This window comes from Sodiomyces alkalinus (assembly GCF_003711515.1).
Source record: "Sodiomyces alkalinus F11 unplaced genomic scaffold SODALscaffold_5, whole genome shotgun sequence".
Lineage (NCBI taxonomy): Eukaryota > Fungi > Ascomycota > Sordariomycetes > Glomerellales > Plectosphaerellaceae > Sodiomyces > Sodiomyces alkalinus.
The window spans coordinates 2,656,722-2,677,077 of NW_021167083.1; the positions used below are offsets into that span (position 1 = coordinate 2,656,722).

The window sequence follows — 20,356 nt, forward strand, 5'->3', positions numbered from 1 at the left end:
CATTAGATACCCTCGCCGCGATACGTCCTGTTACTCGGGAATAGTATTATATCTACGTGGTAACGAATAGGCAGAGGATTAATAATAACGAGCTATTAATTAGAGACCTCGCGCAGGACCTTAATGTGCTATTTAAGTCTATAAGGGATATCTAATCTACCACTTCGGTGGAGGAATCCTATCGGCACTGCTATTACTACAGAGATACTATCGCTATTACTACGAACTATCGCTATTACTACGAACTATCGCTATTACTGCGAAGAACCTCGTGGAGAGATCTCCTCGTTATATCGGCGCTACTATTACTACAGAGATACTATCACAAAGATACCCACTAAAGGCTACGCCCGCGGGAGATATAACCAACGGCTACGCCTATAGAGGGTGGATTTAAATACGTTATTATTATAGGAGCTCTTCTGAGCGTCCCCGCGATGGACTTGAACGGGCGGCGATTAACCTGATCGGACTAATCAGAAGCCGGGAAAATAGGAACGAATTAAACGATTAAATGGATCGGTTTAAGAGCGTTTTTAAGAGCCTTTTCGAGGACTGTTTTCACGATAGAAAGAATTAAGAGCTGTTCGGTTTAAACCGAGGCCTCTGATTGGCTAGTCGGACCGGAAAAGTGGATCCGCTCTAACTGGGGGGGTGTATCGTAGTAGCACAAGCCTCGGGGGTGGGCACAGGCCTCGGGGTGGAAATAACAAGGGTGGACCCACGGTAAAATACCGGATAGGATCTAAATGGAGCAGTACTTCCGGAGGAGTACTGCCCCTTATAAAAATAGGGCAAACGGTCTCGCACACGTTGTAACTTGACACAATACACACATGCAAAGATTTCCCCTAAGTCAGAAGAGTGCATTTAACGTGCAATAGATTCTCCTTACCATTATCTTCTTAAGGATTTTCCCTGTTACGCTTAGGAGTAATATCGGTTATTACCCTAAGGCTATTATATAGGCTTCCTTTAGTTTACCCGGTTTCTTAAGTACTATTATTTCTACGGTATAGTATCGTTATAAGAAATATTCGGCCTTAAGACTCGCGGAGAAGAGTTATACTAATCGCCTATAGAGTGGTTAGCTATAGGCGAGTAGGAATCTATTCGGTAAGCCGTCCTCCCCGGGTACCTTTTACTTTACTATTTATTATATAACCTACTAGACCTCCTTTTCTATAACCTTTTACGTAAGTAGTATTACCTTTATCCTTAGCACGCCTCTAATACGCCCGCTTTCTATATAGTATAATAGGGGGAAAAACTTCGCTATAAGGATTATCGCTTTTCCGTTATATATTATCGCGACCGGTCCGCCCACGCGATACTATACAGGCGGGATAAATAAGAGGTTTAGGGGTAGGTAGCTTACTTATAGTACCTAAAGGCTTTTTTGGTCCGCGGCCGTTATATTAACGGCGCTACGCTAACTCTTCCGCTTCTTTACCCTAACTAGTATATCGCGATATTTTTCTGCCTCTTTAAGTTAATCCTACTTACCGCGTAACCTCCGCCTATAATAGCGCCGTATTAGCTTTATTACCTCCTTATTCGCCTCTACTATTTCTTATATCTACTACGGCGGTTTATCACGGAAGGCGGCTAGCTCGCGGCGCGGCGCTATAGCGTCCGTAATATTAGTAAGGTCCTATAGTATCTAGCTTATAGCCTAGTCGATTATTTCCGGGGTAAAGGGTATTTCTCCATAATCTAGCCTTTAAGCCTCTCTCTAAGCCGCTTCGCGGACTAACTTCCTTTACCTTTATTCTTTACTAGCGATATGCTAATATGGCTATACCGTGTTAATATTAATAACCTAGGCTATATAGTCTAAGCCTATTAGGTTTAGATTATCCCCTTAGTATATATAGGTTAGGTCTATTAAAACCTAAGTAAGGTTAAGCGTGCTATATTATCGATTAGTATTAGCCGAGGTCCTAATAATATATTCTTTTAGGGTTACGAGGTTAAGTTATTATCGGTGCGCGAGCGTAATAAAGTCCTCTAATTATCTTTCGTATCTATCGTATCCGTCCTAAAAAGGGGTTTTTAGGTTAAAGTCTCCTATTAGAATAATACGTTACCGCTTCGGTTCTGCCGCGAGACTATATATTAGGGTCTCCTAGTCTCCTCCTTTATAGTATAGTAAGTATACTACCTATACACTTATCTCCTATTATTATATCCTGACTCTAATTATAGCCTAGGCCTAATCCTGGCCTATATACTATATAAACGTGGCGGCCTTATACCGCTTATATATCTAAAGTAAAGCGCGCCCGCTTCCTTATACTATCCTATAATTATATCCCCTCGGGTAGACCATTCTTCCTTTTATCTAACCCGGGCTTTATTACTGCTATCATATTATACCCGTTACGGTTACAAAGTGCCTACTATACTCTATCCTACTATCCCCCTATATTCTACTAAACGATTCTAATTATATATCTTAGGCGGCTATACCGTGCTCGCTTCGCTTTATAATTACGCCTTAGGTATAGCGCCGGGGTAAGGGGTAAGGCTTTATAAGGGCTAGAAGGTAGTATTAAAGACGAGGAACCTTATAATCGGGTTAGTATCCTAAGTAGGCGCGGAGAGGACGGTACGCGATTTAAGGAGGATATTCCGCGACCCTAAAGGGCGTCCTTTCTATTTTCTCTTTTTCTCGGACGGTTCGGAGACTACTAATATTCTATATAATACCGCGAAAACGCTACGCTCCCTCTCCGCCCTATATTTCTCGAGTTAGCTAAGGTCGAATCCCCTTACCCTATTAGTATATACCTCCTTAGTCCGCGCCTTCTCTTTTACTTTATTCGGGCACTGATCGTTAAATACCGCGTACGGCCCCTTATAGGCGGCGTAACGCCGCTTCTTCGGGTCTATCTTAGTTTCGTATACCGCGAAGCCCTTTTAGTACGCTAACTCTACGCCGCTATAATACCTATATAGCGCTTTTATCGCCTAGTACTAGCCTGCTTTATATCCGAAAGTAAGGTATTTAAAGCACCGTTATAAAGAGATCTCGGGGTTATAGGGTTTATTATTATAGTATCCATAATTAAAGAAGACTCCCTCCTTTATTAGTCGCTCTATATCCTTCGGGCGGGGTAACCTTAATAATTAGTAGCGCCGTCTACGCTATATTATTCCTAGGTTTCCGGGCTTTAATCCGGGTAATCGCTATATTATTCCATAGTCGGAGTTCTTATAGCGCCGTATCGGGGTTACTAGCTAATAGCTACGCTATCGGTATTTCTTTTACTATAACTTAGTAAATTTTCTCTTATATTATAGTTCCTATACTAAATACGTCTTTAACCTAGTTATTCGCGTTTATTATCTATTATTTAGTCCTAAACTTAAACGTGATAATCACGTCGCCGCTTAGGAGTTATCGCGCGGCTATTATATCTACGTGGCGGGCGACTTAATTAACCGCCTTAGTAATCTCTTATAGGGTTCGGCTTTTAAGGTCGGTCTCGGTATCTCCATATCAGACTATTAGTTCTCGGGTATATCGGGTTGGTATAACCTTTACCGGTGCTATCTTAATATATTAGCGCTACGCGGGCGTGCTCCCTACTACCTAGGCATTGGTCTTAGGTTCTATTACGCTAAGTAGTTCTATTAGTATACCCTTAATCGCTCGTTAAATCGTATCGGTAAGCCTTTTAGTTATAAGGGGAGGTATATCGTTACCGGGTTATTAGCGTAGCGGCTTTCCTATAATAGTCTTATAGTATTACGTTTAAAGGATTTTCTATACTAGCTTTAGCGCTTTATCGGCGCTTACCCTATTAGCTAATAGTCCGGAAAATTAGGTATATAGCTTATATAGTACGCTTTCGGTACGCCCGCTTAGTGCCTAGGATTTTTAGGGCTCTCCTATCGCATAGGCATACGGAGCACGACGTGGTCTATAGGGAATCCAGGGGGGATCCACGCCATAACTAAGGGCTTCGGATATCGGGGACTTCGGGCATCAGGATATAACAGGGGCGGATACCGGAAAAGACCGGATAGGATCCAAATGACATAGTACCTATAATAGAGTCTTCACCACCTAAATTAAGGGCATAAAAGACTCTCCTAGATATAACTTAATATAATACATACACACAAGATTTCTGCTCTACTAGGTTATTTATCTAAGTGCATATTTAACGTGCGATAGTTACCGGTTTATAACGCCTAAACGATAGATATTAATAAGACTACCCCTATTCCACTATAAAAAGTAATCACGTCTATATAAGCACTCTTAAATAACTACTATCGATCTAATTAAAGTAATTAAGAGATTAATTAACCTACCTATTAATTAACTAACCGATAAACGATAAACTAGTAAAGATATCTTCTAATATATCTAACGCCGAATAAAAGGCGGCCGCTACTACCCTTATTAACTAAAAGGATTAGGCAGTATAGGAGCGCGCCGTACACGGTAAATCTGCCTCCTACTAGGATAACTACCTTAATTTAAAGCTAAGCGATAAGGAGGCTAACGCCTACCTCCTCCCTATACCTATACTACCTAATATTCGTAAGTACGAAGCCCTCGTTATAGACCTAAACCCGGAGGAGGCCACGACCACCACGTCTTCCACTATCACGCTAAAGGGCGATAAGGTAACCGATACTACTAACGGCGCCGTTACCACGGCGGCCACGGCGGCTATAGCCGCCGGTAAGAAGAAGTCGGCCGCCCGCCGGAAGGCTACGGCCGTAATAAAAGAACCACTAACCAGGACGCCAATATCTATTAATAACCTCTCCGAAAAGGGGCGTACGCGCTACCTATAAGATCGCCGCGTATACCGTGAGAAAAAGGCAGACTATAACGTATAGTAGAAGGAATTTAACGAGGTATACTTCTATATCGAAAAGACCGTTTATACTACGTTACGTAGCCTCCTCGCCTAGCTATAGGATATCACCGGAAATAATCTATAGGCCTAGATTACTCTCCTATACGCGCACGCAGGACTATCCCCTATAGACCTCTATAAGGAAGCCTTAGTCCTATATCGACGATACACCACGCCTATAAAGGCTATACCTAAGGATATTAACGGCTAGGTTATAAGCTAGAAACCAGCGATAATACACTATAAATATATAGGAGTTTTAAAGCTATTAAGCGCGGACTATTAGGCAGAAGACGCGTTAAAAGCTATTAGACCTATTACCCAGGAATAAAGTAATAACTACCTAGTAAATAACTACAATAAGATTACGGAAAATAAGCTAACGATTAACGACTTCGTAAGTGCTCTAAGGGCGGTTCTTAGTAATATAAAGAACCTATAATCCTCCGCTATAAAGCCTAGAGTCGGGATAGGCACCTTTAATACCCTTAGAAACCTCCCAGATACTAAGAATACTACTAATAATAAAGATAATAAGAAGCGTCCTCGTAGTAATATATCCGTAAAGGCTATCCCTCCCGTAATAAGAAGGCCTTATAAGATATATAAGAACCCCTATACCACCACCGCCTATTAGTAAATAAGGCCGGATATACGCCCTTATACCTAGCGTGGCCACGAAGATATTACGAAAGTTACAAAAAAGAAGATACGTAACTATAGTTTTAAAAGCCGCGTAGACGCCGCGATACAGAAGAGGCGGGAAGCCTTAGGAGCTATTACCGCTAATAAGATAGAGGAAGTCTAGGAAGATTAACTCTATAATACTACGTCTATTATAACTACTACCACCGTAATAATAGAATCGGGGGGTTACCACTCTACCCGGAGGTATAGTTTTAAAAGACCTTTCCGTCACCTCGAGTATACGGCTAGGCGTCCACCCTTCTAAGATAAAGGGGTAACACGCTCTTATACGATAACACTATTAAGATTATAAGTATAAGGAGTATCCTTATCTATTAACTAAGCTAAAGTACTACTACACTATGCTATCCTAGACTTAGGATTATCGATCTATATCTTTAATAATTAAGGCCGTTTTACGGCCGTTAGACTACCCACGGATACTTTATCTTTATCCTTTTATATAAGTACTTATAAGGCTTCTATCCTGGGATACAGAGACGTTACGCTACGGGTATAATCCCTATCGGGTATAAACAGGCTACTACGCCTCCGTAATATCGTATACTATAAGGAATTCGTTATTAATATCGTCTCGGAATACTAGCTACGCCTATAAGGCTACCGCTAGGATACCGTAAATAATACTATCGTTAGCTCCGCTAACGACCGGCCTATCTATAAGCTACTAGATATCCACGGTTAGTATATAATTAAGCGCGCGAAAGCTATGGCCGCTACCGCGTTCGCGGTCTTAGTAAGGCACCCCCGCGATAACCCGTATAGAAGATTATAATAACCGCGGTAACCGTAAAAGACTATAGTATAACGGTAGTATAAACGCCTTAGCTATTACGGCACCGATACTCTCGTAAAGATTATTAACGCTACTTAGGGGGTAAAGATAACGAGACTATATATAACGGACTATAACGCGTATAGGTAATCGTAAATACCTATATAGATCCGGTGGATACTATCCCTTTACCCGTTAAAGCTCGGAGAGGCCCTGGCTATTAATTTTCACGATCTAGAAGAGTCGGAATCGCTAGGCGGCCTATATAAGTCTATTATATTTATTATAGACGTGTATATAGGCTATACATAGGATTACTACCTATAAAAGAGAGACTAAGGCTTTATCCTGCACGTGTTAAAGGACGTTTGTACCCTACTTAAGACCTAATTCGACGTTAGGCCACGCGTTCTACGGGCCGATTCTAAGATATTTTAGTACCCAGAAATTGTTGCTTTCCTTATTGCTAAGAGGGTAAAAGGTTAGCCGTCGGTATTATAGTTATAGGATTAAAACGGCGTTATAGAACGGATTAAAGGCATTATTAAAAGGAGGGCGAGGGCTATAAGGATTAGGGCTAATCTGCCCACGTCAATCTAGCCTAAGATCTTTAAGACTGCTATATATCTATATAACAGAACACCACGATATATTAACGACTAGAAGACGCTATACGAAGGCCTATGCGGCCGGTAACCTAACCTTACGTACTTACGAGTATACGGCTATAAGGTCTTTATCAAAACACGCGATACCTAAGCTAAAAGGAACCGCCTATAAAGGCTAAAACCGAAGGTATAGATCGAATATCATATTAGATACTATTCCTCGAATAGCTTCCGCGTATAGCTACTATACCTAACGGATATTATTATTGTAAAAGATATAATCTTTAACGAAGATAAGACCTTTAACGGCAGAATTAAAACGCTATAAGCTATAGCTTCCGCCGAGGAAATCGGGGAACGCCTATAATCTATCCGTATCACTAAATTTAACGATATTACGACCGCGAATAGGCTACTATTAAGGGGTATAGCCGTAGACGTATTAGATCTCGAGTCGGAAGACTCTACTGTTACCGCTATTACTACGGATAAAGGCGAGGCCGTCGCTATTACTATAAGAGAGGCCACCGCTATTACTACGGGTGCCGCTATTACTACGGATACTACTATAGCTATAGAAGAAGACTACGCTACCGTTATTACTACGAGTAAAGGCGACGCTACCGCTATTACCGCGGACGAAGGCGAGGCCGTCGTTAGTACTATAAAAGAGGCTACCGCTACTATTACGGGCACCGCTATTACTACAGAAGAGGATACCGCTATTACTATAGATACTCCACGGTTTACCACTACGAGGTTTAAACTGTTTCCCACGCCTCTGATATCCCTGGAAGATCCTACGCACGCGTTCCTTATAGCGTTAGCGGTGGTTAGGGGCGTTAAGGTAGAAGGAGACGATAACTACTAATAGGTAGCCGCGGATACCCCTAAGGGGTGCCCGTTGGCCATACGCCTATTAGCCGCGCGCCTATTACCCGCGCGCCTATCTATCGCGAGAACTATTATAAGTATCTATAAAACCGAGAAAGTGTAGAACGATAACGCCTAAAAGGCGTTCTTTAACACTAAAAGGACTTATAACCCTATACGCGCGAGGAAGCAAGCTATTAATAATAGCGATGTTAGTACTATAGATTCCCCTTATACCTCCTAGCCGCTATCGCACGTAACCCGCGAGGATCTCCCGCCTTTACTAAATCACCACCGCGATATACGCCTTTATCCGTTATTGGAGCGGTAGTTATAGACTAAGGGGGAATACCTTAAAAGGCACCGATAAATAGGCTACTAGTAGGAGGTAGGCAGTAATTAGGCTAATAAGTAATAAGTCCTCGCTGTTATAGGTGTACTATAAGGAGTGATAGACCACTGTAGAGCGATATAAGATTACTTAGGGACTAAGAGGAATTAAGGAGGGGGTATCGTGATAAGATTATTCGTTAAGACCTTCTAAGACTCTAGGAACTATAGAAGGTACTCCCCTCTTTATACCTACCTAAGGTCTTCTAACTAAGTAGGTGGTAAGAGGCCTCCTTAGGACTAAGTTTAGGTATAAGCTAGTTCCTAAGCTAACTAGCTTACTAGATTTAAGCTGACTTCTAAGCTAACTAGCTTATTAGACCTTAACGCGTTATATTCTTAACGGTCTAACCTGACTACAATCCCCCTATCTATATATAAGTCTGGTGCTAGTCCTATAGCAACGTATAAGCACTGTATATTCTAATACTCGCCTATAGATAGGTATACACCTATAAATTTAATAAGGAGGGCACCCTTCTTAAATATAAGGCACGCCTCGTAGTGCGAGGGGATTAGTAAAAACGGTTAGAGACTAAAGATAACTACGCCGCCACGCTAGCCTCGCGGTCCTTCTATATACTAATAGTAATCGCCGTATAATTTAACCTGGAAATAAGGCAGTTCGACGCGGTTCACACGTTCGTTAACGCCAGACTTAAAGAGGAAGTATTTATAAAGATACCGTAAGGCTACGAAGTGCTAGACAAGGTACTACTACTACGGAAAGCCCTCTTCGGCTTAAGGGTATCGCCACTACTATAGCAGGAGGAATTTAGCGGCACGCTGTAGAAGATAGGATTCACGGCCGTGCCTAATAACCCCTATATTATAATCCGCGATAGTTTCATCCTATTCTTCTACGTTAACGATATCGGACTTATCTACTATAAGGATTATAAGACTAACGCCGACGACCTTAAACCTGCCCTTAAATAAAGCTATAGGTTATCGGGAGGCGATAAAATCCGTTAGTTCCTAGAAATAAAGGTTCTAAGGGATAAAGCTATACGTAGGTTATAGCTATTATAATCCTCTTACGTGGATAAGATTACAGTTAAATACTACGTAGATATCCTTTACCGAAAGCTACTAAAGGTCCCCTTATTAACTATAGAACCGCTAATACTACGCGACGGCATATACGCGTCGATCCCTAATATCCGCCAGTATCAGGGTATAATAGGTTTAATCCTATATACCGCTATCGTGATAAGACCTGATATCGCGTTCGCCTATTCAAAGCTTTCCTAATATAACGTTAACCCCTCCTCTAACCACCTTAAGAGGGCTTAATAAGTACTGCTATTCTTATATTATATAAGGCACTACTACATAGAATTCGGTAGGGATAGACTCTTCCTAATAGTAAGCGACGCGTCCTTTAGGGATAATCCAGACCGTAAGAGCTTATAAGGATACATAATAAAGCTCTTTAGCGGCACTATTAACTAAAAGGCGGGCAAATAACCGATAATAATAACGTCGTTAATAGAGTCGGAACTACTCGCTCTTACCGAGACAGCTAAGGAGACGCTATTCGTTAGCCGGATATTAAGGGATTCAAAGCTTCGGTTAGACTAATAGTAACTATAGCTATACTACGATAATTAACAGACTATTAACCTCGTTAATAAGAAGGCATAACGCCTACGGACAAGGCTACGGCACGTCGATATATATAACTAGTAAGCGCGCTAGTCAGTATAATAAGGTCTTTTTAACGTCACGTACGTTAACACGAAGGAGATAATCGCGGACGGTTTAATAAAGGTATTACCGGAGGCAGGAATTAAAAGACTATAGTAATAGCTTAATTTAACGAATTAAAAGGATTATATTAAGTGGTCAAAGTAACTACACGAAGAGATTAATCGCGCTTAAGCCGCGGTTATAGCGACGATAAAGGCCTTCGAGGGCGTAGCAGATCCGATAGATATAGATCCGATTAAGCAGATCCGGCTAATTAGGATTAAGGAACTAATTAAGATAGAATTAAATTAAACGGTTAAATAGGGCGGATTTAAATCCCTTTTATAAGGCCGTTTTCCCCTAACTATTAATTTTACGATAGAAAAGTTAAGAGCGTTTAGTTTAAACCGAAGCCTCTAATTAGCTAGTTAACCTGGGAAGACCCATCTTAACTAAGGGGGTGTGTCGTATAGGCACACGGACCACGACGTGGTCTATAGGGGATCCAGGGGGGATCCACGCTATAACTAAGGGCTTCGGATATCGGGGACTTCGGGCATCAGGATATAACAGGGGCGGATACCGGAAAACACCGGATAGGATCCAAATGACATAGTACCCATAACAGAGTCTTCACCACCCAAATTAAGGGCATAAGAGATATCGCATGTCACATAGCACTTGGATAATCAACTTAGTAGAGCAGCAATCTCGTGTGTATGTATTATATTAAGTTATATCTAGGAAAGTCTCTTATACCCTTAATTAGGGTGGTGAAGACTCTATTATGAGTACTATATTATTTAGATCCTATCCGGTCTTTTCCGGTATCCGCCCCTATTATATCCTAATACCCGAGGTCCCCGATATCCGAAGCCCTTAGTTATAGCGTGGATCCCCCCTGGATCCCCTATAGACCACGTTGTGGTCCGTGTGCCTATGCGACACTAAGGCCCTTAATTTTAACCCTATTTTGACAGTTCCAGTTACGCTGTATCTGACATAGTCCCCCCGAACAACCCTCTTGATTAGTCAGACAAGCCGTTTGCCCTAACGAATTTCGGCTCTTGCCTTCCTATCCCACAAGTATATTCTGGATACTCCCTCGCACCGCCAGAGAACTTATCCCTCCACTCTTACCACCACATCGACAAAACGAGAGCGAGTCTGAAAAAAATGGCCAGTACGTGCCCAGTGATCATAATTCGGAACGTTAGATTCATGCTTACTTTTTGACAGAGTCCAAGAACTCGTCCCAGCATAACCAGTCGCGCAAGGCGCATCGCAATGGGTAAACTCAGCAACAATACAACACCTAAGATGCGGAGTCTCAAATCACACAAAGGACTATGCTGACTTGCTCTGTTCCGACGTCGTTTGCCGACAGTATCAAGAAGGTCAAGACTTCAAGATACCCTTCTTTGAAGGGCACGGACCCCAAGTTCCGCCGCAATCACAGACACGCCCTTCATGGCACAGCCCGAGCTCTGGTATGTCAGGATTGCCTCCTCGGCCGGCGACTTTTGGAGTTAGAAGTTCGTGAAAGCACCCAGAGCTGACTGTGACCTCAGAAGGAATTGAGGGAGGGAAAGCGCGAGAAGGCTTGAGCCTTGCCGACATGTAAGAGGGTAAACAAAAAAGTTCTTAGCCTCTGGTCGTGTTGGCATTCCGGCAGCTGTCCTAGTGAAGGAAGACATGATATTGGAACTGTCTAACAACTTCCCGCACTGTCCCTTAGGGTTGGCGACAGCTCCATATACCTAACTAAGGGTGTTGCAGAAAGGGACTATGTGAAGATGAGGATGAGCTATTGACAAAACCCTGCCTACCATGACGTTGACGTGCAAGTTCAGGTGGCTGCAGTAGGATTGTGTCAAGCATTTCCGCGTAATTCAGTCAGTTGATAGTGTGCTCTAGGCGAAGGGCAAAACTCGCAAACAGGTCATACCCAGCATCCCAGCATTTGTGTTTGAAATGTATGAATGAGGGTAAGTGCTGCTGTCACTCGAATCTACTCAAGCTCTCCCAACACCACCCTAAACAACGCTCCAAGACCGTCCTCTTCTAAGCAGGAGCATTACAATAGCAAAGAGGATGATAGTAAAGGATCTATGTCCTTCAAATTACCGCTGGTCACGAGAAGCAGAAACTTGTTAAATGCCGTGAAACATCGCGTGTCCCGAGTACTCGTTGCGCCACATGTTTCCGGCACAGAATCCTCCAAGCCTCTGTTATACCAGCTATTTGCAAGGTGATGCAAGCCAAGTATATGAAACACTCGCGCCAACACATAGCAAGCCGCAGCCCTCTCCCCTTCGGTGCCAGCACTTCTGGAAGCAAGATACTGGAATATGCACGAAAGGCCTTGCATTATCAGGTACTGCCGGTTCTCTGACTGGCGCTTCAAGCCATGATGAACGTAGCCAAGCCCGACGCTCAAGTTCACCATGGGATTACCCGGGTCTAGCGACTTGGCTCGGAGAAAGTAGTCTACGGATAAAAGGTTAGAAAAGCGACTCGAGCCATAAGAACCATAAGAACCTCAGGATGCATACTTAATGCGAAAGTATAACTCGTGGACGTGAAGAGTATATGACCGTAGAGTGTTAAAAGACATACGTCCAGATTCCGACGGTCGTCTTGCGTCGCAGTGTTCCTATTGCATCCCACCACCTGGCTCTCCCGTGGGTCTCGTTGAAGTTGTGTCGTGTCGATAAGTCTAATTTGGCGCAAGATATATTTCTGGACCGGTCCAGAATTATACCATGATGCCGGAGATTGGCAGAGTCGGCAGAGCGCAGCGAACATTCGATAGGAATCGGAATCGAGGTGGTGCACTTTAGTAAAATATCTCGCCATCGCGACACACATCTCCTCATCACCCAGATATACGGCGCAAGCTAGCCGAGATCAGCCTCTGCGACGAATCAACAGCCCTGATAAGGTGACTTACCAGCCCAGGCGACATGAATGAGGAACATGTAATCTTTCGAGTCTGTGAAGACAATTGAGTCCCTTGCGGCCTCACAGACCTGATGAGCCTCCTCGCCACGGCCACACAGGGCAAGGCTAATAGCGTAGTCGAGGAAGAGTTCAAGCCAATCACCGAAAGGTATACCCCTATGGCCATCGTCATTTGGAGGGGGGTTATCACGCCTCGCCTCGGTGCCTGTGGCAACATCTGGGAATAGCTATCAGTGACCATAAACCAGCAGCAGTAATATCTCAATACCGGTACTTACTTTTCGACAATCGTTCTGCAAGCTCATGAAGCTCAGAATTGCCGTGTCCACCCCGTGTTTGCAATGGTGTACTGAGCACCATATCGTCTGCGGCCCCCAGGTACTTAACGTACTTGTCCCATGTGTAGAATCTTCTGAAAGACCGAAAATCATCGACTAGGTCCTTGGCAGCCGCCATCCAGGATGACACCAGGTGGCGTGCGCCGTGCCGTATCTCCCTCTTGAGATTACGAACGTCTTGGTATTTTCTCGACAGTTCATCCGCCCTCTTATGCTCTTCCTGCCTCCGCTGGTCTGGCGCAACAAGCCTCTTTGGTCTGTATCGTGGTCTAACCACAGCACCTGACCCAGCCTTCTGGCCAGCGTGACCATCCTCAGGACTGTCGAGGTTGCTGGGCATGGCCAGAGGTATGGCGGCGCTTTTCCCACTCCGACGAACGCCGTTCCCTGCGCCTCGAAGGGCGATAGCCTCAGTGATAAGAATCAGTGCTTCCTCGCCTTCTTTAGCCTGCTCGTATATCCTAGCAAGCTCGATTCGAGCATCGATATTCTTCTCATCCACCTGAATCGTCAACAGAAAACAATCTTCGGCGGCTCCCGTGTCAAAGTTGGCCAAGTGGCAGCGTCCCAATCTCAGGAGGAGATCTGGGTCTTCACCGTATATCGAATTTCGGATAAGCTCATAGTAATCCAAGGCCCTAGCAACGTTTCCACTGTCGAAAAGCGTGTCTGCAATGTCCCTGATCAGACCGGGAAAATCTTCAACAGCTGCGGCAGTCGCAGATTCTGTTGGATCTAGCCACGATAGATGTCTCTGCGTTTAGGTGAGCGATTATCATCTCGCAACACGACAAAATCTACTACTTGCCTTGGATTCTTCGACATCACCAAGCTTCAGTCGGTAGAGACCAAGCCGTGCCCTGAGTTCCATCGGTAGCCCGAGCCCATATAGGCTGGGGCTGTGGGAGGGTTTGAAGCCCGGCACTTCAAGCCTGCGAGTGTTCTCAAGGTCCCACTCCCTATCGTCTTCCAGCCATTCTTCCCAGATATTCTCATCTTCGCGGCGTAACAACCAACGCGCCAGGATCCCAATTTCGGTGATTGCTTTGCTGTAGTCTCCGACACAAGCAAGCAGTTCGACGTATATGCTGATGTCTCCCCAGAATAGCCCTAGATCGTCACTCAATGCGCCGGTCTTCAGGTAAGAGAAGTACCTCTGATATGCGGCCACCGCCTTTCCAACGTGCTCCGGACTTCTCGACGCCTCGCAGACCTCCGCTAGCTTCCTGACCACCGAAATATCGCAAGGGTGACGCTCTAGAACGATGATATAATCGCGAATAGCTTTGGCAAGATGACCCCGCCTGTGGTTAAATTCAGCCCTGCCTAGTCTCGCTTTGACACTGGTCGGATCCGCCAGGACAGCCGATGCGAAACAGGTGCCTGCCGTCTTAAGGGCAGGGCTTTGATTGTCGTCACCGGCAATATGTAAGGCAAGTGCTGCACAGCCAAGCCACCCCTCAGCATCTTTGGGGCGAAGATGAGAAGCGTACAGCTTGGCCGTCAACGCATCCGTGTCACGGCCCTGCTCCTCGCAAATCGTCGCAAGTGTGACCCAGGCTTGGTGAGTCTCGGCGTTTATCCTGATAATCTCGTGTATGCGCCTCTCTGATTCGTTGTAGTCGCCGTTAAGAAACGCCCTGTTCACTTGGGCAAGGCGAAGTTTGATATCGCCGCGGGGTTCGGCCTCTGTCAGAGAAGGGCGACCTGGTCCCCGGCCTGATCGGCGCCCACGTCTTCGCTGCGCCGCCGGTCGGTCTCCGTCCTGGTCCTGGTAAGACGCGAGGAACGCTTGAACAGATTGCTCGAATCTCTCATTCTCAGACCGAATTTCGAGTTCGTCGGAGTCAGCATCCGATACTACGTCGTCGTACGTGGGAAGACGGTCGCCGCCAGCATTCCAAGTCCACGCATTTGAGCGATCCATGAGATGATATGGTGTTGAAATTCTTGGTCGGGCATCTACCCGTTTACCCATTGGTATGGCTCTCATGACCCGTTCCCGGTCTTCAGTTCGAGTTTGACAACGGGCAGCGCCGCCAAGCTCCCCCCCAGGGGGGGGGCGGGGCTAATTATATAACCTACTCTATACCACTAAATAACCGTAAATATCCGAAAATAACCGTAAAACGCCTGCTATATATTTTCTATAGCTACTTATTACTTCCTTCCATATTATAACGACGTTTTTTTATTATTTCTTTAATATCGTAAAAAGCCGTTTTTTATTATATTAATCGCCCTTTATACCTCGTAATTAAGCGTCCATTCCTCTCTAAAGTCGCTAGTATTAGCTTCTTTTATTCTCTAATATTTCTCTCCTACTATCTCCTATCGGACAGGCCGTAAGATTGACGGTTACGTAACGGGCACGGATTTGACTGGAGGATTATACCCTTAGTAATCGGGGTGGACACCTGCAGAATCTTCACCATAGAAATTACGGTGGCAGGAGTTCCCCAACAGTCGAGGATTTTAGTTACACACACAGATCTACAGATTTACAAGCTTCAATTGAATCAACAGATCAACTGCCCTATTACTGTTCTTCCACGTTATTTATTACGGTTACGCTGTATCTGACATCTCCTGGCCGTAAATAGCATCGTCGTTAAGTAAATAATAGGCATAAATAATCGCTATACCCCCTACGAACGCGTTAATACTAATTAATAGCTTACCTTATAGATAAGGCCGCTATGCTCGCCCGTATAGAGGGCTACGTATATAACCTGATTATCTAACTATAATATATAGATAAATATACAAAGTAATATATATAAGTATTCTTATTTATAGACAAAGGCTGTTTATTTCTAATGGTTTCGAAAATAGTTTAAAACTATAGAACCCCGAAAATATACGATAAGAATAAACTTATTGATAAATAGATATGTTATACTTTCTTAAGTATTTAAATAAATTATACCTTCTATATAATATAAAAAGAGCGTTATATAATAGAATTAGAATTATATTATATTTTATTTATCTAGCTTTTGTACTATAGTAATAAGATAAAATAATACTAAAATAACTTTGACTGTAGTTCTATTTACATTTAAGTTCTTATTATAGTCTATTCTTCCTTAGCTCCTTAGATAACCAAATCCTTCTCTATTTTATACTTTTACTAAAGTATTTTATCTAGAACTACTTTCTAATAATATATACACCTTTAATTAGTTTTTAGTTTTATTGTATTTTCTATTAATTCAATTCTAACTTTATAACTTTATATAACCTTATTCTCGATAACTACTTTATATTACACTTATATTATATTTATATTAACTTTTTTTTACCTAAAGCTTAGGATATAACTCTTATATTATATACTTATAATATATTATCTTCTTCTATTAATACTATATTCTATCCTTTAGTATATTATTTATTATATTCTTTATATTTATATATTATTATTTTTATTATTATTATTAATCTTACTCCGCTATCCTAACTAATCTATCTATAAGAGCCTTTCTAGGCTATATAGTCCTTCTCGGGTAGCTATAGAGGGGAAAACCTAGGTAAAACCCGGGGAAAACCTCTATACACTTCCTTAGGTAGAGAGGTGCCGCTACGGGGCCGATGTAGCCCCGGTTCGTCCCTATTACGTATCTGGATCTCACCTCTAGGCCGGTAGCTAACAGGAAGTATAGTAGGCTAATAGTTAGGTGGGTTAGCCTAGGCTAATCTCTATTAGTGGAATAAGGGCCGAGGGGGCGCCGCCGCGCTTCCGCTATACGGTAGCTACGGCTCCCCCTCCTTAGGCTCCCTATATCCCTTAAGGATTATGCCTTTATTCCTTCCGTTCGGTTAATACAAAGAGTAGGGGAGGTAGGCGCCTCCTGCCTCTTTAGGGTAGGTTCCTGCTATATCCGGTGGTAGGTAAGGGGAATAAGGCCCTACCCTATTATAAGAATTAGATAATTAATATCCCCTAAGGCCTTTATACCTTAATCCTCCCTCTTCCTCCTATAACGCTAATAAGTTTATTATAGGTTTTTCCCCAGTCTATTCCCGCTTACAGTCTTATAGGTATATCGTTACGGCCTATACTAACTAGTAAACCCTTTTAGTTTTCTTATTATATTCCTATTATATTTTAACTATAGGTGTTTTATAGGTAGCGTTATAGTAGCGTAGTGGTATAGGGTTAATTAGGTAGTATAGTAGCGATTTATATATATAAATATGTAATCCGAAGTAGTAGTATAATATAAGTTCTCTTTATAGTATAGCGGTGCCTTAGTAATAGCATGCTAATAGTTATAGATATTATCTCTTAATAATACTAATACTAATAATAATAACCGCCGCTATAAGCGCGGCACTATTCGTGTTATACTATATATAGCCCTTAGTAGTATCGGAGTAGTATTTTAGCGCTAATATAGGGTAATTATATTCGTTATAGTAACCGTTTAGGTATTTACCCCGACGATATAAAAGCTTACGCTAATACTACGGGAATAGGCGCGGCCTATTATTAGTATACTAATAGTCGCCGTTTATATAAGGATATAAGTCGCCTTAGTGCTATAGTGGTATTATATATACGTCGGGGTGGATATAGCTAATAGTTTTATAAGTCCCCTCCACTACTAAGAAGTAATAGTAACGCCTTATAGATATCTACTAGGTATATATAGCGGCTAAGGCTATTAGTAGCACGGGTATTATTATTATAGGTGCTCCCCTTTAATACCGTGGCGGTTTACGCTAATAAGTTATAGGCTAAGGAGCGCCTAAGGACGGCGTCCTAGTCTTTTAGCCGGGCCCTAAACTGGGCGTTACCTTCCGGTCGCGGTCACGGCGGTACTATATTAGTAAGAATATAGGCGTTATCTTATTAGATAAGATATTTAGAGGGTAAGCTAGATCTAATCCTAGAATACTATATAAGTAGCTCCCCCTCGGTCCTGCTACGGCTCCTTAGCGGTATTATCTAACTAGCCTAATAGGGTCTTAAGTATATCGAAAGCGGTATTAATGCCTCCGAGGGAGGTGATAATAATAAGAGCTAAACGGTGCCGTAATAGTATTATATTAATACCGCCGGGGTCCTGGCTTATAGGGCCCCTATCCTAATAATTAATTAGTCGTTATACCGCCTTATCCCCGGTACGGTCCCCCTTCGGTATTGCGGGTGTTTTCGTAGGCCTTTATAACTTCGAGGGCGAGGCGGAAGTCCTTAAGCCTCTTCCGTTATAGGAACCACCTTATAACTACCCCGGCTTCTATATCGTAGTCTAATACGTTATATAAATCCCCTTTAGTTATAGGTAGTCTCCCTATAGCACCGAAAAGCTCTCCGCGCTCTTCCTCGGTTATATCCTAGTACTAGAGTATTATATACTCTGTTATTTCCGCCCCCTTATCGCTATAGAGGCACCGGGTTATTAGAAATCCCGGTACCCTTACTTTTACTAAGAAGGCTTATAGGCCTAGCTTTTCTAATCTAATTTAGATAAGCATAGCGCTTTATAGCTTTAGGAGTTATCTATATTTCCGGAGGGAGCGTTATATTAGGGGGTGGCTTAGTACCGCTATAGTATAGGTATAAGGCCTCCGTGCCTTTACTTAGGTTTGACCCTAGTCCCTTATAAGGGCTTTCCTCGGGGCCGTGTTTCTAGTCTAGGTTATTAGGGCGGTGAGATAGGCTATCCAGGCGAGGGCTATATAGGTCCTATAATACCGATTCGGTACCGCTAAGGCTCTCGCCGCGGCGTATACTCCGGCTAATATCTTATCTTCGGTTCCCTCCTCTTATATCCGGTGGACCTTCTAAGCACTAAGGCTTAAGAGGTATAGGTTAAGGGGGGGGATAAAGGTCTCTTTTTCGAGGACCCTAACCGGCGTGGCTTTATAGGCTCCGGCCACTAATCGGAGGCACCGGTTCTATACCGTTATAAGTGCTGCTATAGGGCCTTACCGGGGGCCGGCCCTTATCTTATAGATAGTTAAGGCGTAGTAAGCAATTACTAGTCGTATTACTATAAGGTATAGTCTTCTTACGTCTATAAAGCTATACCCCTATACTACCGCGCTAAGCGTTAAGAGGGCGTATATTTAGGTAGCTAGACGGCTCTTTACTTTTTTAGTATTTGATCGGAAGTCGAGCTTCTTATTAAGCTAAACGCCTAGGAACTTTATCGCCTCCGCTACTAGTATTAAAATAGTATTCAGGGGGAGCGGGGCAGGGGAGGGTTAGCGTAACTTTGTAAAGGGGATATAAATACACTTAGCTAGTTCGAACTATAGTCCGCTCGCTATCTCCTAGTTTAGGTAAGTACGCTATATAGCGGCGAGGCGGTACCGTGTTTATACCTCCGTTCTACTAAAAGTAATAATATTTATATCGTTAGTAAATCCTACTATTATCGTTTTAAGAACGCTTTCTAGCTCCTTATAGAGGGTAAAGATTAAGAGGATAAAAAGGATAAGGGAGATAGGGGAGCCCTATAATATACCCCCGTAAAAGTACCGCGGGGGGGCCGTTTCGCTATTAAGTAATAGCTAGGCTATATGGCCTAAGAGGAAGCTACTACTTAGGGTAGTAAGCTATTAGGGGAATCCCTTCCTTTTAAGTATCTTAAGGAGGTAAGAGTAAGGGACTATATCGAAGGCGCTTTTAATATCTAGTTAAAGTATCGAAGCGGTATTATTATAGGCCTAACTTGCTCTTACGGCCTCCGTGACTCTCTAAACTACTATCTCTTTACTCCGCCTAGTCCGGTTACTTATTTACCCCTCCGGGAGGAGCCGATACTCCTTCATAGCGGCGGTGATATAGTCGGCTAATATCCCCTTAAGGACCTTACCTATTATATTAAGAAGTGATATCGGTTATAAGCCCTTAGCTATCTTATAGTCGGCCGGCGGCCGGCCTTCCTTCTTAAGGCCTACTATAGTAGCATAGCGGCACCTTTTCGGATAATAGCCCTCTTCGAGGCACGCTATAAAGATAGTACTTAGTCTTTAGTAGAAAGGAGGTCTATATACCTTTAGGAGTCCTACTAAGAGCCTATCGGGTCTTAGTACCGCTTAGGGTTTAGTCCTTTTAAGGCGCCCCTATATATCCATTATAGTAACATCGCGGCGGATATCCTATCTAAG

The 20,356-nt window shown here is 43.2% G+C and overlaps 2 protein-coding genes across 2 annotated transcripts; one reads left to right on the top strand and one right to left on the bottom strand.

Annotated features, from left to right (window-relative positions):
- The first annotated feature begins 10,825 nt into the window (after nt 1–10,825).
- On the top strand, nt 10,826–11,706 carry SODALDRAFT_311973 (hypothetical protein). Its single transcript, XM_028609186.1, has 5 exons — nt 10,826–11,112; nt 11,169–11,220; nt 11,317–11,419; nt 11,501–11,557; nt 11,668–11,706. Exons 1-4 carry the CDS (start codon nt 11,106–11,108, stop codon nt 11,534–11,536), a joined length of 198 nt encoding a protein of 65 aa, XP_028466668.1. The 5' UTR covers nt 10,826–11,105; the 3' UTR covers nt 11,537–11,557; nt 11,668–11,706.
- Nucleotides 11,528–15,230, bottom strand: SODALDRAFT_333496 (TPR-like protein). The gene is made up of 5 exons (XM_028611990.1): nt 14,040–15,230; nt 13,172–13,985; nt 12,883–13,110; nt 12,485–12,829; nt 11,528–12,419 (listed from the first exon to the last, which is right to left on the bottom strand). Exons 1-5 carry the CDS (start codon nt 15,207–15,209, stop codon nt 12,007–12,009), a joined length of 2,970 nt encoding a protein of 989 aa, XP_028466669.1. The 5' UTR covers nt 15,210–15,230; the 3' UTR covers nt 11,528–12,006.
- Between the last annotated feature and the right edge of the window lie 5,126 nt (nt 15,231–20,356).

Coding starts and splice junctions, on each gene's coding strand:
- SODALDRAFT_333496 (XM_028611990.1), bottom strand. CDS start 15,209: ATGGGTAAACGGGTAGATGCCCGACCAAGAATTTCAACACCATATCAT. Junction 13,986..14,039: donor GTGATGTCGAAGAATCCAAG/GCAAGTAGTAGA, acceptor ACCTAAACGCAG/AGACATCTATCGTGGCTAGA. Junction 12,420..12,484: donor GAGTTATACTTTCGCATTAA/GTATGCATCCTG, acceptor TTTTATCCGTAG/ACTACTTTCTCCGAGCCAAG.
- SODALDRAFT_311973 (XM_028609186.1), top strand. Junction 11,221..11,316: donor CGCAAGGCGCATCGCAATGG/GTAAACTCAGCA, acceptor GTTTGCCGACAG/TATCAAGAAGGTCAAGACTT. Junction 11,420..11,500: donor ATGGCACAGCCCGAGCTCTG/GTATGTCAGGAT, acceptor CTGTGACCTCAG/AAGGAATTGAGGGAGGGAAA.